This window comes from Centroberyx gerrardi, chromosome 6 (genome assembly GCF_048128805.1).
Source record: "Centroberyx gerrardi isolate f3 chromosome 6, fCenGer3.hap1.cur.20231027, whole genome shotgun sequence".
Classification (NCBI taxonomy): Eukaryota; Metazoa; Chordata; class Actinopteri; order Beryciformes; family Berycidae; genus Centroberyx; species Centroberyx gerrardi.
The window spans coordinates 2,241,983-2,269,101 of NC_136002.1; the positions used below are offsets into that span (position 1 = coordinate 2,241,983).

Here is a 27,119-nt window from a genome sequence, read left to right on the forward strand (position 1 = left end):
GTAGTAATCTATCCCCAAGTTTCCCCTACCTTTGAATATTGTCTGGGCTTCAGTGGAGAGTTTTAGTGTCCCATGATGGTCTAAAAGCTGTTTCAAAAGCTTTTCCACCCTGACAAGAATACCATTGTGGGATAAACACTGAATACTGAATACTTACTTTTTGGCATGAAAATGGAAAGAATATTATAAAATAAAATATTATGAATATCACCAGCAGCTTCACTACAAAAAAATATGTGCTGGCCTTCAACAACCCATATCAGTCCAACTCTTAATTTGTAATCCTCTGTTCATGTTGATGGAAAGCTTATTGCTGCTCGCCCTTAAACAACCTTTGGACCAGTACCACTATAGGCACAGATTGAAAAATATTGACATAAGATGTGTGCAGATAACTCATGGAATATCAAGGTCAAGAACACATTCATGTCGAGTGAATACGACATACAAGGACAGGGAAGGTCTGACAGACATAGGCAACAGATTTCTGAGCAATTTGTTAGGTTATTGTATTTTTACAAACACAGAAACTCATAGCTCTTCAAAGAGGCAGGGTGTGGAGCTGCAGGGCCTGTAATTAGTCACAGTTGACTCACTGTCATGACACATTTTTCTTGCCCCAGAGCTTTCACATTTAAATCATTTCACACACAGCCCGCTACGCTTTCATACAATTCATTAAAACAAAGTTAAACAGAAAACAAAGTCTCAGAAAGGTTTATTCAGGAAAAGGAGTCTTGACATAACAATATTGGCGTTTTAGTAAAAATTGGATATCGGCTAGTTTGTCTATGGGAACCCCTGAAATGATTCTAATGTGACATATTGATCAGATTCCACACAAGTACGCAGGTTACTTTTTCTTCATTTTATCATCCTGGGTTTCACTGGAAAGTTTTTTTATCCCGGGATGGTCTAAATCTAAATCTTTCAGAGGCTTTTCCACCCTGCCAAAAACAAAATTTGCGGAAACACCCCATACATTGGCTATCGGCAGCTTCAGTTCAGCACTGTCAGTATCAGTGTCGGCCTTCAAAACCCCATATCCGTAAAACCGTAATGGTTAACTGAGGTGGGATTTGCTGTTCGGTGCAGTGTGAAGGGATTTGATCCTCAGCGACTCCGGAGAGGCATTTCTACTGCTGCCTGAGCGAGCTCTCCAAGATCTGCTGCTGTTGTCATTATTCATCTAACTTCAGTGTTTCCTGCTCGTATCTTTTTTTATAGCTGTTGCACAGGGGGGGAAATTCTCATTCAGAGTCCAATTCCAAACCTAGTACCTCATCGCAGTTTCACAACGGTTCCTATTTAGATTCTTATATGATGACATAAGGAGAATGTGTGAAACATTGTCTCTGTATTTGAGTGTTTCCCGAGGGAGCACTAATACTACTAAATGGTGATTTCCTATAAATATCAGACTTTTTTTAGTTGTGTGTTTGAGCTCTGTAGAGGGATAAACATAACCTTAAGTCTGGAGCAGGCTAGTAGTGTTTGACCAATATGGGACCAATATGGGATTTGATCATTTCTGTGTAAAAAAAAAAAAAAATCTGTGTATTCAGTGTTTCCCCCAGAATTGTATTCTTGGCAGGACGCAGAAGCCTCTGAAACAATATTTAGACCGTCATGGGACTAAAACTCTCCATTGAAAGCCATGATGATGATAATAATAACATATTCATGCAGGTGCTGAATTTTTGGGCCTAGTGTGACCCCATGCTGGATTCAAACCTGAAGACATTTTTTAACATGAGATGACTGAGAGGAATGCTACTCAGCTGCTCATGTTAAAAAGTACAAAATCTTGCGTGCCTTTTGAAGGGCCCTCAGTAGTAAAGAAAAAGTGGAATCCAAGGCACTCCAAAAACAATTCAAAAGCCTGATGAAGGTCATTGAGCCAAATTGTGTTGGTTAGTGGTTTTCACCCTTTTATTATGTACAGCCAATAGAGTTCCTTGGAACCTGCTTTTTCATAATATGAGTTTTCAAGCACTGTTTACGTTGAACTCCTATTGGAAGGCCTTCGCGGCAAACCATGTCTGACTATTACTCATCTTTCCCTGGAGATTATGTTTTTTTCTTGTGTTCAGCGAGGTGTGATTGCAATCGACCTCAACCGAGGGACAGTCACATGACCACGAGGGGTGGTGGAATTGGAAGGACTAGTGCAGAGAGTCTGGTTAGTAAGGCTATATTTACCTCAGTGTTACCACACTTTGGTTCAGTGCTTAACCACTTTGCTCAAGTCCCTGTGAGCTTCAGGGAAGGTGCACTTTGTGCTCTGGTTATTCTTGCCTGCAGTACTCCAGGGGTTTGGTTACATGACTGAGGCTAATGCATGCTGGGTATTATGGTTACAGCAGCTAGTCGGATATCAGCCAGTCAGTGTGGTCCACCTCTGATGTGATGGATGATGCAGTTACTTTGATTACATATTGATTGTATAATTGATCAATGCTACACTTGTTTTCTATGGGAATCTCTTCAACTGAATTGATTCTAATGGAACAGTTTGATCCGATTCCGCACAAGTATGCATGTTTTATAATTATTATCCTGGGTTTCAATGGAGAGTTTTAGTGTCTCATGGTGTTAATAATTGGGTCCAAACTCCGCCAAATGCGAGCACAACTCGGTCAAAAAAACCCTCCTTAGGTGCACGGCCAAAGAATAATACATGAAGAAAGAAAAGCCAGCACTCTTAATGTCCTTTTATCATATATTTGAATGGGCAGCTATAGAGCACAAACGACGGACGCGTTTCAGCAATAAGCCATCATCAGCGTTGATAATTGGGGAAACACTGAATACTTTGTATTCAGCAGCATCAATCAGTCAAATGATACAAGCGACAAACGTTGTGAACTACTTAAACCGCATTGAACTAGGCTGTCTCGTGTTTTGCTTTGCAGCCCAGAGGTAAGCTTTCTCTAATGGGCAGTCTGCAGGGAAGGAGTGTATTTTCCCATGTCCATCTGATCCAAGCTGTCCGGCCTGGCAGCAGCCTCTCCACATGGCCGTCTGACTGACATGCTGTCTTGGCAAACACACTTGGCATATGAGCCGAGTCCCAGCATGTTCGGTCTGTGGCAGACAGACGGATAAAGTGTGAAAACACAGTTCCCTCCACCCACCAGAGATGACTTCATCTTTCCTATGACGTCATTGTTTTTCATGAGAGATCCTAAGGTGCCGTCGTCACATTGCCACCACATGTAACAATGGCTTTCTGTTTTAAGGATTTGGATGAATGAGTTTTGCATTCTTATCATAAACTAATGTTCTATGGCTGTGTTGTTTGGTGAAAGTAATGGTTCAGAGAATTGTGAAGGAGATGAGCTCTATCAATGTTGTTGCAATTCCTACTGGTTGCCAATGGAGTTCGGTAAAGGTTACGTAATTTAGGCCTACAAGACAGAATACCATCTTGGACACTCAACAGGGATGTTCCCAGACACACAACTCTCTCTAGATGCCAGTGTTTTTTTGTGTTTTTTTTTTTCTCGTGAAATTGCCATAGAAATGTCAGTGATGGGACCTCATATGTCTCACAATACTTTGCTCCAGGCAGTGATGTAGTGGTAAATCAAGAGGAGGGTAAACTATGACCTTCAGTCGGTGATCATCTTAAGACAAACCAGCTCCGACCACCTGACTGAACCGGTCTGCCCTGTCACCTCTTGTCTCTCTCTCTCTTTCCCCTCCTCTCTTTCTTTCTTTTGTACCTGCTATGCTCTCTGTGATTTTCCAGCCCGGCAGGACGTCAGAAATGTTGCGTGACACGGTGAAAGGTCTCCCCTGCGTGGCTGGCGTCTTTGCCTGTGTCCGCGTGGATTAGCACACCAAGTATACCCTCATACTGTAGAACAGAACACCGCATATGTATATACCGGCATCTTGCAGAACACACCACCAAATATATCCACCTAGTACTGTTGGACAGCAAGCCTACCCACCTAGGGAGCCAAATATATCCAGCACGTCCGACCCACACAAGGCTGTAACGGGGAGACCTGCATGTCCAGATGGAAACGGCAGTGTTTGGCTCCGTTCACACTACAGGACTTCATGGTTAATTCTGAATCGCTGCTCATATGTGACTTTTTTTGAATGACTGTTCATATGTAGTCTAGGATATAACCCGTATCTGATACTAATATGAACTGACAGCGATGTGGAAAAGACACGTGGACGCATAGGAACAATAATAAAAAAAAACATCAGATCGGTTTTTGTTTCCAACACATTTCAGTTATGTATGAACCTTTGAGTTTTGACTGAATTGAGGTGTTGTCTGTTAGGCTTTCTTCCCATTGTTGTGTCTTGCTGTCCTCCATGCAAACGCTGGATCGGCCAAGTTGCTGTGGCGCCAAAATGTATGACGGTTATCTCAGATGAAGGATGTAAGGTTTACTTATTGTCATGGCAACGCTGACAAATTCCAATTTTAGCATTCAGATACAAGTCACATGTAGGTGGCCTGCCTCGGGATCGGATTTTGTCTAGATCGGTTAGATCGAGAAATGCGACTCCATGCAGATTGCTGTTCACACAGATTAGAAAACATCACATCTGTGTCATGTGACGAAAACTGCAGTTGCAGTTGCAGTGTGAATGTAGCAACGGTTAATGCTATATAGACCCAGTGACCACCTGGTGTCATTTTATTTATGCTGAAGGGTTATTTTTGCAGTACGGTAGACAATTTGCCTGTCATTTGCTGGAGATGTAGAATATGACACTGCCATGCATGTTTAGACTACAGTATCCAACCTGTTCATGTGCGTGTTTGTGTTGGTGGTTTGAATCACTGTGGGCTTATGGGTGCAGTTTACTGGTGCAGGTCAGATTACTATGATCCTGACTGTTTTGGTTGAAAACCAAACAGGAGTGGGGAAACGGGAAGAGGGAGAAGAGAAGGGCTGGGACGGATAAGACAGTTGAGTAGACTCACTTTTCTGCCACTCATTATCTGGGACAGTGGTGAATCTCCGTTTCTCTGTCCGTCTAAAGGAAAAGCTGTGGTAATCCAGTCTTGAGACGGAGCAAACAAATGTGCCACGTGTGGATTTGCCTGTCAGTACTGACCTACTATAAACAAGTACTAGATTGGGACACATTGTGTTACTTAAAGCAACACTGGCTTTATTCTCTCTGTAATTCCTCTGGACTTGAGCAAATGAGGTGGTTGTTGTTGTTGTTGTTGTTGTTTAATGGATCATCGTAGAACACACAGTACAGGATGCAGACCTCTTCTCTCAGTCCTAAGAGGCTTTGGCTGCAGTGTAACGTTTGCTGATAGTTTTTCAACTATAGACATCTTGTTTTACCCATAGCAATGCATTCTGTTCTTTTGTGACCTCTCCACTAGAGGGGGTGGTCTCACTGCTCAGTGCTAAAGTGGAATTTCATCTCCGACCCTCAAATGAGGACTAATCTGGTAATGTGTCTGATCAGGTTAGAAAGGTCTAAGGTTATTCTTAACTATACACTAAGTAGGAAAAATATTAGAAGCATCTTAAGTTACAAATGAGTTGCACTTTATTTTTTGCTCAATCCATCTCCTACAAGCAGTGCATAGCTGTAGAAAAAATGCAGAAAAACCTTAACTCTTAAGTTTGTCATATACATAATCACTCATAGACCAACACTTTATTTGGAAATGGTGGTCATTATAAGGCATTATAAAGCAGCATAAGCACATTACAAATACATGGTCATTATTATGATTAGATGCATTATATAACAAACACAATGTGCAAAAAAATGAGGGGGTTGAAAAATGTCAGGAGTTTGTCTGATTATATTGTAACTAAGAAAAGTTTGTCAATGCTTCCGCTGGGCTTACAATCTGCCTGTAATGCATCACAATGCACTTCAAGTAAAGGGTGAGCCTCTTTTCTTGCATTATGAAAAATTCAAAAGATAAATTATTTAAACAAACCAGTGTACGATATGCGGCAAACTTACAGTTTTTAAGGCTTAAAAAATTAATCGTATGCGTTTCATCCTCATTATCTACACCTAACCTTCATAATTTTACTAGATTTAACCTAAGGACTGCAAATCATCACACCTTTCACCTGGATTCACCTTGTTAGCCTGTATCAAGCAAAGAGCAGGCAGTGCAGATAAACTTCTGTGCTCGGTATATAAAGTAAGCTCTTTTCTTGGAACCAACCCGCAAGCCACATCCCACTCGAGGAAGTCCCTGCACACGTTTAGGATCACTAACTCCTCCCCCTTTTCCAGAGAAGCCCCCCCCCCCCCCCCGCCACCAGACCTGGGAGGAGGTGTGGGGGGGCTCTCCATCTGTCCCAAAGTAGCACAGCCAGTTGTGAAATCGCTCTACAGTGGGAGTCAGTGTAGAATCCCAACTCTCTGGACTAAGACAGAGAGAGCAGCAGAGACAACAGTGTCTCGCGGCACTTCCAGGCTTCCAGTCCACAGACGAGCTGTGTGTCATGGACCGGTATCACATGCTGAACGGCAGCAGGACGGTACCGGCGCTGAGACAAGGCCAGAACAGGGAGCAGGCCATGGTTTATCTACTTGCTCTGGCAAAAGAGAGCCCCGGCTTTCTCGACAACGTGGCAGCACTCATGAAGGTAACTGATGCCAGCGCTAATATTAACGAGAGTCCTGCAGTTCTTGCTCTCTGACTATATTTAAATGGACTGTGCTAAGGTATTGAGCTACAGTACATATAAAGAGGTGTTGAAGCTGGATTGTGTGGTGGGGTTTAAGTGATTGTTAAGAAACAAATTCCTTGACGTCCAACCAGATCTGACTCTTGATTTGGATGAAATATGCATGTCGCTGTTTGGAAAGGCCTGTTGACGGTCGCCCATCCATCTGCATATGTATGTTCTCAGTTTGCACGGGTCGTGCGTGTGCCACTGTGAATATGCGTACATGTGATGCTTGGGTTACAAGCTTTCTGCTGGCTCAATCATTCACAATGGGAGCTTTCAGCCTTTTCAAACTGCTTTTCCCACTTGGGGGATTTTACGACTAGAGCTTGAGAAATATGCGACATGTAATCACATAATGCCAGGTGGATTGACGTAGCCAATGACTGTTCTCCAGTTCTAGTAAATGAGAGAGGCAGGTACAAACTTGCAATTTAGATGCATTGAAAAAATGACACAATTCTGACACAGCTGCGGGCACAAAGAAGTGATTTTAAGCCTGAGACATGGATATATGTCAGGTTTGAACTAGAGTTCAACAGATATAGGTTTTTGACGGTTGATGTTTTTGGATTGAAGCTGCTGAGATTTTGTGCTGATATTCACTATCTTTAAATCTGACAAAGGATTCAGTGTTTCCTCCAGAATTTTATTCTTGGCAGAGTGAAAAAACCTCTAAACAGTATTTAGCCCATGGGGCAGGAAAACACTGGGAATCAGGTCAAGGGCTTCACAGACAACCAGTGTAGTATTGATAAATTCTACAATGTAAATATGTAATCTGACAAACTTTTTAATAAAAGGTCAGCCAATATTAGGCTGATATGGGAAAACCCATACAACAGTCTAAGCCTGGTTTTAGAGCTGCAAAGGGTCAGAGGTCACCAAGCTGTGCTGCGGGGCAGGTAGAGCTCGCTGAGTTGGTAGATTGACAGTTTTAGTCTAGCTTTATGTCCTGCGGGTTTGTCAGCTTGCTGACATAAGGCCTGCAGAGGGTGGCACATGGTCATAATGATGATGGATATTGGAGGTAGTGTGAGGTGAGAGAGGTAGGAAAATGCGAGAGAGAGAGAGAGAGGTTAATAGAAGGGAGAAAAGGTAGAGGGAGAATAAGAGCTTCCCAAGAGCTTCATTTCCATCTAACTGTCAAGCAAATTTTAAGCAAACTTTTGTGTGAATCAGGTGCATTTCCATCAGCTGGGCTGAGGCAAATAAATAAGACTTCCTGAATGTCAAAATAATAACACATCCACCAGAAAAATGGAGTCTTGCAAGAATTTATTAGTATTGGGCAAGTTGTTATTGTTCTTTAGTGTCAGCTAATATTGGCCTTATGTCATGCTTAAATGCTCTTCGCAACACTCCTATGTACAAACTAATATTTATAGAACTACAAATGAGCAGGTATGACATTGTGGACAGATATTTTACAGACAACATTTCTGCAACTGTTGTGCAATGAATCATCTCAAGCCTGTGCCATTATTTATTTCCATTATTTAGTTCCATTGCTATTTATCGCATAATTTCTTCATCAACAAAATAAATTCAGCTTCAAGCAAGCACAAAAACTTTTATGTGATTATTGAGGAAATTTTATTGAAATTTGCCTTTTCCGTTCAGCGTTTCTACTCCGATACGTCCTAATAGGCACAGATGTACTTGGATGGAAACCTGGCTGTTGAGCTCCAGGCGGCTGTACGCATCCTCCAGTTTGACAGCTGGGGAACTGTTTGCTCGGCACTGTTTACACTGGCTGGTACGCTCACTAAATCTCCCCTGGCCAAACAGTCTCATATGGATATACAGTAGTTCACTACAGTAACAACTAGCACATCCGGCTGTTACATGCTGCTATTGATTTGTAGTTCACATTTTTAGGGGGGATATTGATATATTGTCTCATAGATTTTCTTCTGCATAGATATCATTAATATTTTAGTTCAGCTCTGCTTTTTTGTTGGCATAATGTTTAACTTAACAGAGCTGATGTAACTGGGTGCAGATCTTCCAGACTTGTAGTCTGTAGTTTCCTTATTGGTCTTATCCCTATCGTATAACAATAATCACGCCGTAAGCCTGCCTATTATCCCCAACAGTGTTTGGAGAATGTAAAAATACCATTCCCATCTCGCCTTTAATCATTGCATCTCGTCTTTGATGTTCTCATCTCTAAGCTGGGAAGTGTTTGACATGATAACTGGAACCCGATCTCCTCCCATGGAGAAATGCCTCCAAGGCCTAGATCCCAGTTCAGGAGGAGGCTTCACCGGTTTAGATACTAACCGCTTCCACCGGGAGCAACAACCCAGTAGTTTCCACTTGAGATTAGTGCCAGCGACATCCGCATGGAAGACCACCAGTTCATTATTGAGGGAGGCTGGCTCCTCTGGAGGGCTTGCGAGTGCCGTGGCTTTGATGCTTGTTTCTGTTGCTACACGGTACAAGCGTGTTCCACAGGGGGGGAAAAAGCAGCAGAAAATAAAATAAAAAATGTCTCTTGTTAGGATCATGTGTTTGTGCCTCCCCTGGGACCTGGGCACGATAAACCCTCCAAGGATAGGAGTCTGATCATGAATGGGGTTTGTTTTGCAGACTGTTACGGAGATGGCGAGTGCGAATCTTCCCACCCGCCCGAAGATATATGCAGAGAATGAGGCTTTGTTGAACTTTCCCAGTTCGCTCTTGAAATACTACGCGCGTGAGGTTTCTGTTTACGCCTGTGACGTACGCGAACGTGGAAAAGAAGACTACGGCTGTACATTCAACAGTAACTGCCCTGATCAAAGGTACACAGTTGTGGAGTTGCCCCGGGGTGCTAGAGGAAGAGGAGGGAAAGGGGGAGGTAGATAAATTAAAGGGCATGAGAAAGAAATGGGAGACACTGACTCCCAGGGGAGAGAGGGAGAGATGAGGATACGATGCTGGCTGCTGGGAGGATGAAAATAAGGAAGTGAAGAGTACAGCGGGGAAAGCATACCGACTAAATGAGGGAAACTGACAGTGAGAGGATATAGCAAATCTCTTTAGAGAATTGTCTACATAGGAGACCAAATGAAGGGGATTATTCCTAATTGCTGCACATACATTGCAGGAAAAAAAGATCATCACTGCATCCTCAAAAAAGTTACTATTTTAAAAATCAAACGCCTGAAGATAGCAATTGACTTCAATTATGGTCCATAATAAGTTGAACTTTCATGTCAGCCGTTACTTTATAAGTGTTTTTCAAATAGTAGATATTTTATTTTTGAGCAAAAAATAAATAAATTCGCCAATTGTAACACTTAAGGAGCCACCCAGCAGTTAGGATTTTCAGCACTTATGCTGTTGTGTGTTATGCTGATATATCTGGCCAACATTTGTCTTTTATTAAAAACCAGCCGGTCGGTGTCATCCACCTCTGATATGATGGATATGATGCAGGTTGATTGATTACATATTTATTGTAGAATTGATCAATTATATTGGTCAAACCCAGTTTTCATGAGAGCCACCCGTAAGCCCAAAAGGGGAAGGATAGAGGGTTGTGGAATGTGTGAACTGGAACAGAAGCCGGGGGGGGGGTCGGCCGGGCGGGGGATGTCTTGGTCTTCATGCAGGCTGGAAATGGCACCCAACGCTTGGGGGAATGCCGGGAACTAGCTGGGTGGAAAGAAGTGGAAGAATGCCTCTCCCAGAGAAGTATCAGTCACCCCTTTCTCTCCGGAAGGCGCAGAGTCGAGAACTTTCCCCCTCTGCTAAGGCCTCCACATAAACTCACGTCCATGGGATTTACACTAGCTGTACACCAGCCTAATACTGCAGCTACAACGACCTAGGGTTTGACCCACATGGGTTTTTGAAGGCCGATGTCAATCAATTTTTTGGATTGAAGCTGCCGATAGCTGATATTTTGCGCCTATACTGGGTATCTCTAAATTTGACCGCGTTCAAGCCCCAAAAATTCCACAAAATTTTAAGCATTCAGTGTTTCCACCAGAATTTTATTCTTGGCAGCAGGGTGGTTTAATAGTCCACCGAGCCCTAACCTCTACTGGACAGACACTATGGGAATTTAGGCTCTGAAGACAATTTTCTAGGAGGGTCATTTTATAGGGAGGCTTTGTTTACTGATCATTAATTCATCGGTAATTGGTTCTACTGTGTATATATAGTCAAGCGTTGACTCAAGCTGTGCCGTTTAGTCCGTACAGAAAACTGACATTAGTGATGGCTCATAGAATATGTCTATGTTTAGAGCCGATTATGAAATACTGGTTACTGCAGGGCTCTGACTGTGCACTGTTTCTCAGGAGGTGCTTGGCTAACATGGCTGAACTAAGCTGTGTGTGTATGTGTGTCAGATCCTTGGTGGTTTCAGACTTGTGACTTGGCTTTGCCCCTTGTGCCCAGCTGACACAGACGGGCTCAAACAGGCTGTTTCAGCTGTGGGCTGGTACAAATCAGCTTTCATTAGAATAAACACTGGAACAGATAATGTGGTGGAATGAGGTATGCTTTAAAAGATCCTACACAGAAACTCAGGTGTCATACCGCTAAAAAGAACTCAATACACACTGCACACCCAAATACACCAACACACCCAAATACATCCAGACAAAAATGCAGTATAGACAACAACAATCATAGTAACTAGTAACCATCTTATAGGATTTCAGGTGATGTAAGACACCCTCTGGCGGCCATTTTGGAGGTCCACAGTTTTTGGGCATCAATGGCATGTATTTCTAAATGTTTGACTTGGCCGAACAGAATTAAATAGACCTGGTTAATTTTGAAGCTGTTTTTGACTGGGAACTGACTGTTTCCTCAATCATACATCTGATCGATTTTGTGTTTAAATAATATTGCCATGTTGGCTAGCTAATCATAGTATCTGGTCAGCTGGTCAGCTGTCTTGTTGTAAATACATCTGATTTGCACTTCCTCATATACTGTATCTAGTGGAAGCTAGCATTAGCAGTGACTGGTTACATGTTGACGTCAACATTAGTTGCTTTGCTAAATTAGCCTACTGGCTAGTTGGCTAGCTAACAAAGCCAAACACCAGCAGTTTGTTCAGGTTAACTGAGCTGACTTTTCTCAAGCTACAACTTCGAGTGTTTTGGAGTAGAGACTAGAGCTAAAGACAAGACAGTTTACTGTGTCACAGTAACCTACATTTGGAAACAAACCCACCTTGTCAGATGTTTACTTATAACACTACTGAATTGGCCTACAGCCACACCACAACAATCTTTTTCAGGTATCTCTCTTTTTCTTGGTTTTTCTCGGTTTGTTAAATATTTTGCCAAGTTAATACAGAACAGGATTACTAGTACAATATGCATCGTATCTGCTTTGCTAAATACAATTGGACTTCCCTTAATTATTTCCTGCTGTCCCTTTTCTTATGCTACCCATTTTCAGAATTATGCTGGTTTTGCCAGCTTTTTGTTTCTTTATGTAGGTTTTTAAATTGATCTTAAATTCAATTTCAGGTAGCATTAAAAGTCTTAAAGGTCTTAAAAAAGATCTTAAATTTGGCTTTCTGAAACCCGCAAATACTGATGAAACCTGATGAAGTCAAAGAACATTTTTATAAATGAGTCCATGTGTGACTCATCTCTGCACCAGCGGTGTACATCTGAAGTCTGTTGGTTCGGTATGAGCCCATGGCACAGTTTCTCATCTCGCACATATGCGATGTGTATACACATTCTTCTATTAATCTTTAAAACAGGTCTGATATGAATCAAGAGGATAAGGAGTATAATATGCCTTTGGTTTGGACATGAGAAGCTTCTGTAAACAGCAGCAGAAGACTGAATGTTTACCAAGGGCCATGGAGCTCTGTCAGCATCAAACTCTTAGCTCCCAGAGGAAGGGGGTAGAGGGGGTTGTGGTGGTGTTGGTGGTGGTGGACGGGGGTGGTGCTGGCTGTAAAAGGCCAGTATTTGTTCATCTGCCTTTTGGCCAAGCCGGCTTGGTTTGAATGTGTGCCTCACTGCCTTGTCTGAGCTGTTGCTGTTCACACCGTCCATCATGAGAGTGAGTAAACCCAGATTTTCATTCGTTTTTCCAGGATCACAGTAACTTTTCTTACACAGCTGATTTTAGGTTCAAGGTGGTGGCGGGTTATTGGGGTGTAAACAAACAGAAATTAGGACAGGATCAAAATAATTAGGGATGCACCGATCCGACTTTTTCAGTCCAGATACCGATACCGATAACTGGGCTTTGGGTATTGGCCGATACCGAGTACCGATCCGATACCAGTGTTTAATTAATAAACTGTAGGCTATGCCTCACTGTGTGGAAGAGACTGGGATCATTCTTTTATGTGTAAGGCAACATCAGGCTTGACTTTAACATTGCTTTCCTAACTTTGTAAAACAAAATGTAACAAATAAATACATAGATATAAATGTACTCAATTGTTATTTATTATTAAAATAATAAATAATCGTGCTCCAGCAACTTGGTAAAACATCTTCAAAATTAACAGGAATTACAATTCAAGTGTAAACCTTTTAAATGCAGCAACAAATTGGTCAGGAATAAAAATTCCAGTATAAAACAATACAACTGCATCAAATGAGAACAAAATGTAAACATTAAATCACAATTAAGTCACAAACTAGTGCAAACAAACTTGATAAATTAAATCACAATTCACACAAGTAGTATAAACAAGTAACTTGGTAAAAACAAAACATTCAAAATATGCAGAATAAACCTAAATTACTGAAATAACTCTGGCTTAACTGGTAATCTTGCTTTATGAAACAGCCCTCAGAAAAAAAATCAAGGTATGTTAGTCTGACTATGTGTCGGCCGAATGGAGCAGCAGTACCTGACGAACACGGAAAACACTTGAAATCGTGTTGTGGCAGGAAACAACGTTGACCTACAGCCGAGTCCCCGTAAACCTTGGATTTATGAATGGAGTCTGGCTGGACGCGCCGATTGTATAATTGGTGGAAAACTACTTTACCTCGCAGGTTAAATGGCAGCCTGCTCGGCCGCGCGGTGACCCGGGAGAGTTTAAACATATAACCGAGACAAAGTATTCATGCAGGTGTGTTTTTAACTACCGAGCATCAGCACCGACCCCCGGTCAGCTCACCCCGACCCCGGCTCTGTTATGAGGGTTGGGCGCCAGGTTAGCTTGTTAGCCTGGATGCTAGCTGCGGGAGGCTCGCGCCCCACGAGCGAGAATTCAGTGCGGGAGACGCTGCGCGCGGCAGGCGGGATCCTCCGGGATCCTCCGGAGCTGCTGGACCGGAGGAGCCACCGGACGGACCGAAGGCAAATGGCCGGGTCTACCGGCGCGCTGCTGACGCATGACGTAGTATGCGCACGTAGACATAAACATAAAATTGAATTGAATAGATCGGCCCCATTGTCACCGATACCCTATCCAGCTATTTGAGTCAGTATCGGACCGATATCCGATATCAGTATCGGATCGGTGCATCCCTAAAAATAATGTTTAAAACGTCAGCTGTATGTCTTGATGCTTTGAATGTGTAACAAGGAGAAGTCAAGGAGAAGCCATTTACTGTATTTTTGGGCATGTTTCTCAGCCATTCACCAGTGCAAAACAAATACCTTTGATTATTCTAAGCCATAACTCCACTGTGTCCAACTGGGACATCAGGGCTTGGCATCTGGTAAAAAGGTTTGGATTAACACAGTGACCTGTTGTACCACCTTGTTCCTTCTCAGCCAGCTCTAGGAGCCCGGAGGGACCCACTAATGATACCTACAGAGAGACTTATAAACTGAGGATCTGACCTTTTTAAGTGTCTGTAGCAGCAACAGCCTCTGAACATAAAAAACACCTCCGGTATTTGAAAGCCCACATGAGAAAATGGAGAGAAAATGTGGGATTCACACAAATCTGTCAACCAGGCAGCCACTGAACAGGAGCATAATTTGAGCCCAATTTGCAGATGTCTAGCTTCAAATTTGATGCTGTGTCAAGTTGATTTATGTTGAGGCAAAACACACAGATTTAATAGTATGAAATCTGTCTGGGTTCCTGCGACTCAGCCATGAGACAGGTTTGGTAAAGACTGTCTGGTATACAAATGAGATGATGATAGTCGGCTCTCAATCAACTTTCTTGTTAAAAAGGAGACTGGTGTCAGAGCGCTGCGTGGTCTGATCCGAACACATGTGTGCAAACGCATGTTTGAGTGGGAGGGCTTGTGTGACATGTATGTGACTTGTTGTACTGCCTCTTTTCCAGTGAACATACGGACACTGTTCTATAGCCCAGGGGTCTTTCACTCCCGCCCACTCAGTTAAGAGCCAACTGATCCCAGATTACAGGTTGAAGCTAATGGAGGGTCTGTAGAAAGCTCCTTGTCATGCAGACACTCCCTCAGAAAGCAGTGGGAAAGCCATGCTCACTCTCGTCTGAGGATCCACTGGAGCATTTACTTGTGGTGAAAACAAGTTGGCTTGTTGGCAAGTATTGCTATGCAGCCATAGGAAACACATAGGGACTGACCCCAGTGCTATGAGTGTAAAATGACACACAGCTCCTTTGGTTCCTAAACTGTTTCCTATCCACCGTAAACAACAAGGAAAAGATGCATTTTTTGAAAAGTTAGGTGTGCATCTATGTTCGACGGATATGATTATTTGAAAGCCAATACTGTTATTTTTGGATTGAAGCTGCCGATAGTTGATGTTTTGTGCTGAACGTCTATGCTCTCATCACTTAACGGCTCAAGTTGGCCAACGAGAATCTCCCAAAAGCTTGGTTTATTCCGGTAAGGCTCACCGTATTGTCGGCTGCCATCTATGTGGTTATGCAAACCTCAGAGACGCTGTGTCTGCAGACAGCAGCTGACATTCAGAGTTCAAAGGTCACCCGCTGGCCCAGTCTGCCGGAGCCCCCATAGGTGGGCTGACCTCTCATAGCGACAGCTGGACAACCAATCACAGTGTAGGATTCCCAGGCAGCACCCTGGGAAGAGGAAGAGTGCGGGGTGCTGTGTTGTTTCAGGGGTGAGAAGGGGTCATCACAGACTTATTGTCTGCTCATACTGAAACTGAGGTTCAGCTGAGTCATACAGGATATGAGGGAGATGTCAGTTATGCTGATTAACCGTGAGAGAGATGGTCTGACTCTGAAGTGTCTGTTTCAGCCAATCAGCCTTTGGCCTGCTTTCTACTGCCATGTCTGACCAGCCCATCTCCAGATTGGCATCAGTCGCTGGCTGGACCCCGCCGGCCAGCGCACAAACAGGAAATGAGATACCAGGGCATATGCTCTGCCACGGCTGGATCTAATCTGATGTCGGCTTAGACTGATATATCTGTTTGCTGAAATACTGTGCCAATATTGGCCTTTTATTAAAAATGGGATATGGCTAGTCAGTCAGATTTTTTATGTTGTAACATGGGTAGCTAAGTAGCCTTCTAGCCTCCACTAATTCATGTTATGCCTAAACGTGGACTCGGGTTTGATCCACTATAGGTTACAGCATGCAGAAGAGTCCAGCAGCCCTCAGCATGGTAGGAAGACATTAGATTACACATTAGATACTTACTATTAGATCTACACTCTATGGTTAGACTAGTATTTGTGAGAGGATAAAGTGAAGAGTGATCAGAAAGTGATGAGAGAAAGAGTCAAACCCTAATCTTTGTGTGTTTGTGTCCTTCCACAGGAGAGACAGCGACTGGAGACCATCCTGAACCTCTGTGCCGAGTACAACAAAGGCGACGACCCCGGCTTGGACGCTCTGGGCTCGGGCAGGACGGGCTTCCCCGGGGGGCTGGCCGACGGCTCCGGGCGGAGACCGTCCATGGAGAACATCCTAGGGGGGACGCCGACCTCGTCCACGCTGCGTCTGGCCCAGAGACAGAGGGAGAGCGACGAGGAGAACCTGAAGGAGGAGTGTAGTAGTACGGAGAGCACTCATCAGGAGGTGAGGACATCTCCTCCTCTGAGCACAGCAGCAGCACTGCACAATGGAGACAGACAGGTCAGAGGGAATGCTTCTTCCCTTCCTCCCACCGGAGACGCTCTGCATGCCACTGTGGATGCCAGCATGTGCGAAACACCAGGGAATGGCTTGAGTTAGCTAAATCAGTGGTTCTCAAAGTAGGGTCTGGGGGCCACCGGGGGTCCTTCAGGGGGTTTCAGGGGGTTTCAGGGGGTCCCAAGCAAAGGGAAAGTTTAATTTCACTATAATTGAATTCTCTAGACATTGTCCCAATTAGAGAATGCATAAGAATGACTATTCATATTGCACGTGTCGCCTCTCAGCACTATTACCTCCCCACCAGTAGACCAGTGGTTTTCAACCATGTGCCATCAAAGCCACTCATAGGATTTACCATTCGTTCTCCACGGTCAAGTCACCATCCAATGCATCCTCGGCTGGCAAGTAAACTTTTGGGATCTCAGTCCATCTTCTGTCCTCATGTTTTTTTGTTCTGGAATCATACTCTGGCTGTTAGATATTGTGTCAAACGTGTCATGGAGGACACAAGAATGCATATTGAGAAAGACCCACTGCATCATTTGATTTAACTCATTTGCATACTTTCAACCAGAGAGGGCAGAACTAGTTGGTGAAACGAGCTGGTGTAGTGTTTGATTGGAATCGAAACCTGCAGGCTGTTGATGGATCATGATTGAAAACCACTGCACAATTAAATGCTAAATCAACAACAACAAAATTATTTCCATATGGGGTCCCTTGGACAAAATTTTGGGAACCCCTGAGTGTTAAAAAGTAATGAAATTATCCCTTCTCCACAAAGGAAAGGCTCACTATTTGTAAGTGTACACATGGTTGCTTTTTTTTTGGTTGAATGTCGTTTCACAACATCATGCACGTTATCTATGTTTGGACTTTTATGTATGTCTGTGGCCTTGCATGACCAGAAATAAAGGGAGTCAAGGGGTATAGAATGCAGTCAATATCATGTCTGTATGTAGTTGATGTTTTGGTCAGCAGACCTTTGCAAGGGCATGAAGATGCATTCTGACTCTCAAGTCATTTAAATGTTTCTTGTATTTCTGGGGAAAAAGTCTGCAGACCAAAACATCAACTATATAGAGCTGCAATCAACTGCATTCTACACCTCCTGACCATCGTTCATCAGCTCTTATTTTGGGGCTTTTTTTCCTCTCTTTCTCTATCTCTGTTGGGTTCGACCAGTATGGGTTTTTGAATACCAATATGTTTGGATTGAAGCTGCCGATATCCTCCCTTTTCCCTCTTTCTCCATTCTCTCTCTCCAAGGCCTTGGTCTCACTCTGTTGTCTCTCCCTACAGCATGAGGACTCATCCAGTTCGGGCCGTCTGGAGCTGGGTTACCTGGAGGACGAGCGGGTTCGGGTTCTGGCTCGGGTCGATGAACTCAAGACCCGGCTGACGGAGCTGGAGCAGCAGCTCCAGGAGTCCAAACAAGAGGTAGACTGAGCGATGCCAAATAGAGATAGATCACCATCACCACATCATGTTATGGGTTATTGGGTTAGTAGCTTACAAGTGACATTGTGTGACTTTGGTTGGTCCACCCCTCCCAGGCAGAGATGGAGCGCGCCTTGCTGCAGGGCGAGAGGCAGGCGGAGCTGGACCAGATAGAGGCCGAGTCGGACGTCATCGCTCAGCTGCAGCACAGGCTGGACGAGCTGGAGAGCGCCATCCAGAGGGAGAAAGACAAGGTAGAGAGAGCAGTGGGTGTGGGGGAAAGAGACAGGCTGGGAGGGAATACATGTATATAGAGCTCACACACACACACACACTCACACACACTGCCTGTTCTTTTCCTGTCCTAAAACAGTCTTCTCTGGTCTCTGACGTTCTTTACTGGATGATCAATGATCATTTTACTACATAAGACAGCACTCCTATCCATTCCAAGCTTCCCTAATATTTGACAGTGAAGTGTGTGTAGTGTTTTGAATTTGGTGCAGATGGAAGACTTCCCTCTTCTTTTTGAGCCCTTTTCTTTCAAGGTATGAGGTAAAGGTCCAAACAAAGGACTGCATTTGCCTTTGGGTGTTCTCCTCTCTTGTCTGACTTTTCCTTGGTGGTTTGGTCTCAGGTCAATTCTCATCTCTGTTTTCCTCTCCGCTCGCCTCTACTAACTAACCAACATCCATTAACCCCCTAATCCCTTCTTCTACTTCTTCAGCACTCACAACCATCTCTAGGCTCCTCTACTCTCCTGTTTCTTCACCGCCTGCATGGCAGATCGCGCGGGGCCAGAAGCACAGTCCTTCCGAAATCTGCTGTGGAATGACCCTCTGGGCTCTGTACTCTTTGGTGTTGTAGTGCACGGGTTCTGCAAGTCACCCTGAATAAAGTGATACAGTAGTTCTCTACTAGCATGTTCTGTACAGTGGTTTTAGGGCATCCTTTCCTCTTCTTACCTGCACCCACCACATTTTAACAGTAGCAGAGACAGAAGTTAAGCTTTAGCCCATTCACAAGGTTTCTACATGTCCTTTAAAAAGTCTGAAAAAGTCTCAAATAAATTCTCTAGATTTAAATTATTGAAATGTCAAGACATACCGGGGTCCGGGGACTCCCATGGGTCTTTGAGAAGAGGGGGTTCCCAGCAAAATAAGGAACAGCATTATTCACTGTTAATTTTATTTGAAGATAGCTCCGTGAGAGAATGTTATAGGAATTACTTCTTTGTTCAGATGTTTCAATGCTACCTCCCTTCCCAGAATATAAACCAGTTGTGCAATTCAGACAATAATAGCATTTTTGTATCATGGTATGTCAATGAATCTTTTGAAACTGCCGTTTACTTCATCAGATGCATCCACTTGCCTCTCAAGACACAACCCGCCTTTAATTTTAAGAGTTCTGTCAGTGCCGCTAGTCCTGGAGGAGTGGACTAGCGCTCAGGTTTTTCACATTGTAGTTGTTATGATGGTAGAGGGTGAAAACACTAAAGCCACCCCGCTGACTGATTGCTCCAACACGGGCAATAACAGCAAGGTTTATCGATCGGTTCCTGAGCTGGAAACTGGAGTAGCACCCGGGAGACGCCGCTTCTGCACTTCAGCTAGAGGCAGCCGAGCCGCTGCACCTCACCGTAGTCAGACTTACTTTGGTCAGGATTATGAGAAGTGAGTTCATAAATGTTCCGGGGCTCATAGATGTCAAGTAAATTACGAGGCTAATTGTCTCACGGTATATTGCGGTTTATGTTCTAAAAGTTCTCGCAGGGTATTTATTGCCAATAGCTTTAACGACATGCAAGAGAATAGGTTGATCATTTTAGCGAACCCAAAGAGGCATTCATGGATGCTTATACCCAAGATTTGATCACGACTAAGTTGGGATACTTTCAGTCTTAGAACATAACAAAAAAACCTCAAGTCACAGCATCTCTTATTTGGTTATATTGCAGCAATGTATAGCGTTGGATTGCATTAGGAAATGTATGAGAGCTGGAATTGTCTGTTCTGACCAGTTTGAGGCTCGCATTTTAGCTGTTAAAACTGCAAATCCACATGCGCTCTATGGATCCTAGGCTTTGTATTATAACATCCCAACATGGCCTATTTCTTGCTAACACCAGGCAGCTTTTTATTTGCATGGCGTGGATTTTGAGCAGTGTGTTTTTTGTCTCTCTCTCTCTCTCTCTCTCTCTCTCTCTCTCTCTCTCTCTCTCTCTGTCTCTCTCGCTCTCTCTCTCCTCTCGTCCATCCATCCTGTGTGTGGGCGTGTGTTGTCTTTCTAGGAGAGGGCTAATGTTGAGGCCGAGCGCCGGGCCCTGCAGAGCCTCCAGGAGGGCTACGCTGAGCTGAAGAACCAGCTTCATAATTGTCCCGAGTCTCTGCGGGAACAGTTGCAGGAACAGCTCAAAAGGGTGGGTCGTCAAGTCGAGCAGAAGCACCAAGCCCACCCACCGAACTCCACCCCCCCCCCACCCCCCCAACTCCCAATCTGCAGTAGCCTGCCCCTGTGCCACTACAAACCCTGACCCAAACTATCACCCCGCCACCGCACACACCCGATCCTGAGATCACTCGCTCCCACCCACAACCTTTTAGAGCCCACCAGCAGCACCGACCCCCAGTTCCTTCTAGCCTGCAACCTCCCCCCGCCACTAGTTCAGTGGGAAATTCCAGCAGCACAGTGCTGTTACTTCAGCACAGTGATGGTATTTGTAAAGTAATAACAAGCTTAACAGCATTGCTTTCTTTAAAGAGGGTGAAGTACATTGGCCTGACTGGCAGAAGAAACACTTGGCATGGAAAACCCATGTGGAATTTCAAATCTGTAAAATCTGGCGCTGAAAGAAATGTGGCGTCCATTTGTCGTGTCGTGGCAAATTCTTAGTGTTTGTGTCAGCACGGAGCATGTGTATGTTGCTGTATTTTTGGCTGGCACATACCACCATACGTAGTGCTACTGGCACCTTTAACCCTTTAGCTGGGGCCCGCTACATATGGTGTACAGACACACACATACACACTCACTGCATTTGTGAGAATCCCTCCTAGTGCCCCTCACAGACTTGCTAATGCCACAAGCTGCTGGAATTTTCCCTCCTCTGCACCACACCTACATGCTGCTGAAGCCCTCAGGATGAGACGGGAGCATAGCAACGGCTCCTGGTCACTACAGCCGGTAGAGCTGCATTTTGGATATGAATGTGCTGCGTTGCATGCATGATTCTGATGCGCATCTCTTCTGTGATTTGTTACGCTTTGCATAATTTGTAACTGCTCACTAATCCATTAACATAGACCCTAACTAGTCCCATTCTCTCTCTTCCCTCCCTTTCATCCTGTGACTTCTGTTATGGAAATGAATGTATGCGCTTGGTTTAGAGTAAGGTTCTGTTGTTAGTTTTACCAGTGATCTGAAACTTCATTGCATTTTGTCACACAGATGGCAATATGTTTTTTTTATTCTTCATTCCTCATGCAACCCTTTACTCAATATGTAAGGCACATCAAAAAGTTACAGGTCAGTGTGGTGGGTGAGCCTTGCTGGTTTATTCACCAAATACTAATTTGACCAGCATTTGGCGCTCAGCGGGCCGAAATTTCAGACTCTGTGAGTAAAAATGAATTGAACAATAAAAAATGCACACATCTCAATCTTAACCAGGTGCCAGACAAAACACAAGCTAAACAGAGAACAAAAGTAGAGTCTGCATACTGTAACTTGCTCCCGAGGTGTATGAATTTATTAACACCTGGACGTGTGTGAGTTTTTGAGCTCCCTGCTCTTCATCAGACCGCTTGCAAAGATGACTCTTGTTCGATGGATTGATGTTGCCAGCAGTCCAGTCCTTCACAAGTGAAAGCCTTCAGACCCAAACACGATCTCCTGTAAAGCGCTTTAAAACTTGTCCTTGTCAGCAACCATATAGTGACAGCAAGGACAGGGGAGTACCAAAGATATAGGCCTGTCTCTGTAATATACAGTACAGTGTATATATATCAGAAACACAGATAATTTCATCCCCTAAAAAACATAACCGTTGTGTAAGCAAAGTTCTTAAGATGCTGAAAAGTTTTAATAATAACTCATAATGTTTTTTCAAATACCAAATCACATTTTTCATGTAGTATTTACAGAATAACCATCATATAGCATTGAGTAGTGGTTGGATGGAGCACAGATTGTAGGTATTCATTCTTTAGCCATTTAAGTTGAGGGTTGGGGTTAGTTTTAAGTCTGTGGTTGAAAAGTGAAAGTGATGGAGATAAAATAGCCGTCAAATCAAATGACATCAAGTCAAAATCTCATTTTTGACCACAAATCTTCCAGTGCAAACTAAGTTTTGATAGAGATTATCGGCACTTGTCCCCTGTACAGTACATCTAATTTACTACACCAATGGCCGTGCTGCAGTAGAAGCATGTTCTTCCATGGCTGTCTGCCTGGCTGAGCTCCGTGTGCTTTTTAGTAGTCTGCTGAAGTTATTGGGGGGAAAACACGCTGACCCTTCCAAGGAAGTGCTTCAACCACACTAGAAAAACGTTTTACACAATCTTACATTAAAAAGCCAAGGCGTCCGGCTTCGCTGCTACCCATTATGTTGATCTGAGAATGGCGGCTGCTATCAAAATGATCTGCCTGTGTACGGTAAGAGCTCAGGTGTCCATGTTGTAACCGCGGATATTGTGTGCGTGGCTCCATTAGGACGGAGAGGCGTTGGAAGCAGGCACCAAACAGTTTGAGGACCTGGAGTTTCAACAGCTGGAGAGGGAAAGCAGCCTGGAGGAGGAAAGAGAAACTATCAGCCAGCAGCTGCTGCAGGAGAGGGCAGAGTACCACAGCAGCGTGGCCAAGAGGAAGGTGAGGAATTCTCTGACAGACTGCGGGATACCTGCTATACCAGAATATCCTCATTAGGGCTCCACCGATATGGCATTTGGAAGGACAAGACCCATTGGAGCTGGCAATGGCAGATATTTTGTGCTAATATTCAATATCTATTTGACCATGGTCATGCCAAAAGGACAAAAAGTATGTGTTCCGAATTTTATTCTTCTCACTAAAACTCTCCATTAGGGATGGGAAGATATATCCACATTCAGTATATCCCAATACAATTGGGATCCCAAATTTCCCCAAGGGGATTAATAAAGTGATATCTTATCTTATCTTACAAAATGGTGACAATAGGTATTGTGGGGCAAAAAAATTAATTGCGATATTAGCTCCATTTTTTTCTGCTGTAGTAATCACAAATGAGACTGCTTGTCCATCACAATTGCACAAGCTCTCTAGAAAGATTTGTGTCTCAGAAATAAACACAGTCAGACTTTGTCGTTGAACTTTTATTCATGACATCGTATCGTGGTTGTATCGAATCGTGAACCCTGTATCGCATATGGAACTGTATCGTGAGATAAGCATATCGTCCCATCCCTAATCTCCACTGAAACCCAGCGTAATAATCATAAGAGTACATATTGATGCATACTTGTGTGGAATCTGATCAAAATGTTGGGGAGTTTTTAAAGTCAGTGTAGTTTCACTCACTCCAATCATGCGTACCCCCCCACTCCACCCCTCCACCCAAGCACCAAGAAAGCGCTGATGCACTTGTCGTACCATGACTTATAATGGTAGATATCCGTGTTATGATTTTGACTTTTGCCTGAATTCCCCACCACATGTAACTCTTTCTATCCTCTGTTCCTTAGGAGAAGGTGTCTGCTCTGGAGAGCCAGGCCAACCAGCTGGGCCTGCAGGCTTCTCAGGAGTGCGACCGGCTGGCCAAGGACAGGACTCTCACACTGCAAATGCTACAAAAGGTACACTTTTTTTACTGAGTGTACTAAATAGGGTCTCAACCAAAATCTCCTCGTACTAACATTTACCTTTATGCTCCAGGAGAAGGAGAGGCTGTCAGCCCTGGAGAAGAGATACCACAGCCTGACGGGAGGAAAGAGCTTCCCCAAGTCCTCCAGTGCCATGAGGGAGGTAAGAGAGCAATATCTTTCTCTATACAGGGAACCACACACACACACACACAATGCTCACGACCTGTAAACAAAAGGGAGCTTTGATGGCCGTCTGTTTGATTCCTGATCACATTTACCTGTTTAATTACAGTGATTTGTTTGTGTGCAGACTTGGTGTGAATCAGACAGATCTAACCTTTTAACAGGCATGGTGTTGGCGGACAAATCCAGGAATGTAGTGTAGTGGAAGAGGGTAAACTCACCTTTTTAGGCTTATATAAATCTTTATGATATGAATTCATAGTGAGTATTATCAAACTGATTTAGGTTATGAGGATAGGATCCTTTAAAGAGTAACTAAACCCCAAACCCAAATCTGTGTAAAGCCTGACATTTAAAGGTAAAAAGAATGCTACTGAAATTACCATCTGCTACTGGCTGATCTTTGGTACCAGGTGATATCGCTTTCTATAGAGTACAGCAGGTGGTGACATCACCTGACACCAAAGATCAGCCAATAGCAGATGGCAATTTCATTAGCATTTTTACCTTTAAATGTCAGGCTTTACACAGATTTGGGTTTGGGGTTTAGTTACTCTTTAAGGATATAATCAATGCTTTTCTGGGAATGTTATTGATTTTTGTTTTTGACATTTGCCTTCTGATGATTAGTGAATGGAGGTCATAGTGCACCCGCCTTATTTACCACTACATCACTGGACAAATTGTTTAACTCAGACATGGTGTCATCAGACAAACCTGGCTGAGGTTGCAACAGAGGGAAATCAGTACAAGACCCTGTTTTTAGACATTCTCACTTACAATTAACACCAGTGTGTTTTTTTTGTGGGGAGCTCAGCAGTTTAGTGTCTAGTGTCCCGCAAGTTCGCTGCAGAAAGTAAAAGCAATTATCCCTGAACTGTTGAAACAGGATGCACTCCATATCAACGAGATCGACCTGTTGTTAGAGGATGTCCACTCCTCCCAGCATTCCCTCTGTCAAGCCTCTTCTTCCTACTTACATCCCTCCCCTTCCTGTCAGTTGTACCCCAGCAGCCCGACGGAGGTAACCGGACTAACGGCCGCCGCATGACGCCCCGCAGCTTCCCCCTCTGCTGTCTTGTGTAACACACCCCTAAAAATCCCACATCGCACCTTGTTAACGCCCTGTTCACGCTGCGGCTCAGGCGCCATACTGTGCTGGCCCAGGCCCATTCCTTTTCACATTGTCCGGCTTGAGCATAGTTACGATAACTATGTTGAAAAAGGAGCCAGCACAGTAGCTTTCGGCTCAAGCTGTTCTGTGTGGCGGAGCCCAGGATGTAGTGGAGGGTAAACACACCTAAAAATGAATCTTTATGATGTGAATTCATAGTATACATAAGGAGTAGTGTTAAACTGACCTATGGTATATGAGGATAGACTTTAGCATAAATTAATGCTTTTTAGAGGTTGTTTGCCTTATGCTGATCACCGACTAGAGCTCATAGTTTACCCACTTTTTTATTCACCACTACATCACTGGTTGAGCCATGTGATAACCAACAAAATGCCTGTTTGTGTGACCTCCTGATTGTGTAACAGCTACTGCAACGCCGAAGATGCACACTTTTTTTTGTTGCCGGGTGTGTCACTGTTTGTCTGTCATCACACACACCATGCACCCTTTAGTTGAGATAACAGATCGGCCTGACCTTTCGCTTACAAAGATGCTTTCTAATCTCCAAACCCCCAAAAAAAGCCCGACGCGTCTTGCTCTCGGCAGGCTGTTTTGTGTGTATGTGTGTATGCGCTGTGTATGAGAAGTACAGTACGGCGTTGTCCTCACGGCTTCTCGTCTCGTCTGGCTGCGCTGTTCGCCGGCGCTCAGGACTACCTGAAGCTGTCGGACGTCTATAAGATGTACGGCAGCGATGGCTACCGTGAAAGCAGCAGGCCCGCCTCACACGGCCGCTCGTTTGCCATAGATGCTGCATTAGCCGGCCCCAGCGAGGTACCATCACTTCACTGTCTGTCTCTTTTCTGACTGTCTCAGCTCTCTCTTTCTGCTCTTCTCTCCTCTCTCTGTCTCTCTCCATCCTTCCATTTTCATATCATGTTGCTCCCTCTACTGGTTGGCTGTTTATCATGTAGCATACTCACTGTACTATTGGCCTTGCTTTCTGCTACATGTTTGGTGTCAGCAGCTTGTACTCACCCCTCTGTAGCTGGAAGGCAGTGTTAATTTACAGTAGACGTTAATGTTGGTATGGAGGATGGATTAGTAATGCACTGGAGTGTTTTATTTATTTATTTATTTATTTATTTTGGGGATTGAGGCTGCCGATTTACTTAATTTGACCATTTTCATGCCAAAAAAGTATTCATCCACAATTGTATTTTTGTCAGGGTGGAAACGCCTCTGAAGCAACATTAGGACCATCATGGGACACTAAAACTGAGGATAATAATAAAGATAAAGTAACATATTTATTTATACGTGTCACATTAGACTCAATTCAGTTTAAAGGCTTCCAATAGACAACTAGTGTAATATTGATCAATTAATAAATATTATTCAATAAATGTTTAATGAAAGAAAATGCATCATATCAGAGGTGGACACTGAAAGGACCGTATCTGATTTTCAATAGAAGGCCAATACTGGCCCCATATAAGGATTGTGTGAATTGTGTTGCCTTAGGCTGTATGTTGTAATCCAGTCCGCATTTCCTTTCAGTACTTCCTTCCCTCATACCTTCATGACTGACGCAGAAGTTCACTGAATGTTCTTGACATGTCTCCCTTCTAGCGTCTGTCCTCCACTCGCTGACGTGTCTGTCTTTACTCCTGTCTCTCTGCCTCCTCTCCTCACCCCTCCTCCCTCTTCCCCCTGCTGCGTGCGTGGGTTGCCCGCGGGAAAGGAGTATGTGACTGTTGGCCAGTTAAATCAGATGTATGGGATGCCGAAGGTGGAGTCCTCCCCCACCTCCCCACTTCGCCAGCCCCTGCAGTCTGGAGCGGTAGACCCC

At 44.0% G+C, this 27,119-nt stretch overlaps 1 protein-coding gene across 1 annotated transcript in view; it reads left to right on the forward strand.

The window, feature by feature from the left end:
* phldb1b (pleckstrin homology-like domain, family B, member 1b) overlaps positions 1-27,119 on the forward strand; it is an 80,967-nt gene that overhangs the window by 38,771 nt on the left and 15,077 nt on the right. Inside the window, exons 7-13 of the mRNA XM_078284376.1 lie at positions 16,367-16,627; positions 17,987-18,124; positions 18,241-18,378; positions 20,418-20,546; positions 22,838-22,993; positions 23,848-23,958; positions 24,038-24,127. Coding sequence (XP_078140502.1) covers positions 16,367-16,627; positions 17,987-18,124; positions 18,241-18,378; positions 20,418-20,546; positions 22,838-22,993; positions 23,848-23,958; positions 24,038-24,127 — 1,023 coding nt within the window. The remainder of the gene's footprint in view (positions 1-16,366; positions 16,628-17,986; positions 18,125-18,240; positions 18,379-20,417; positions 20,547-22,837; positions 22,994-23,847; positions 23,959-24,037; positions 24,128-27,119) is intronic.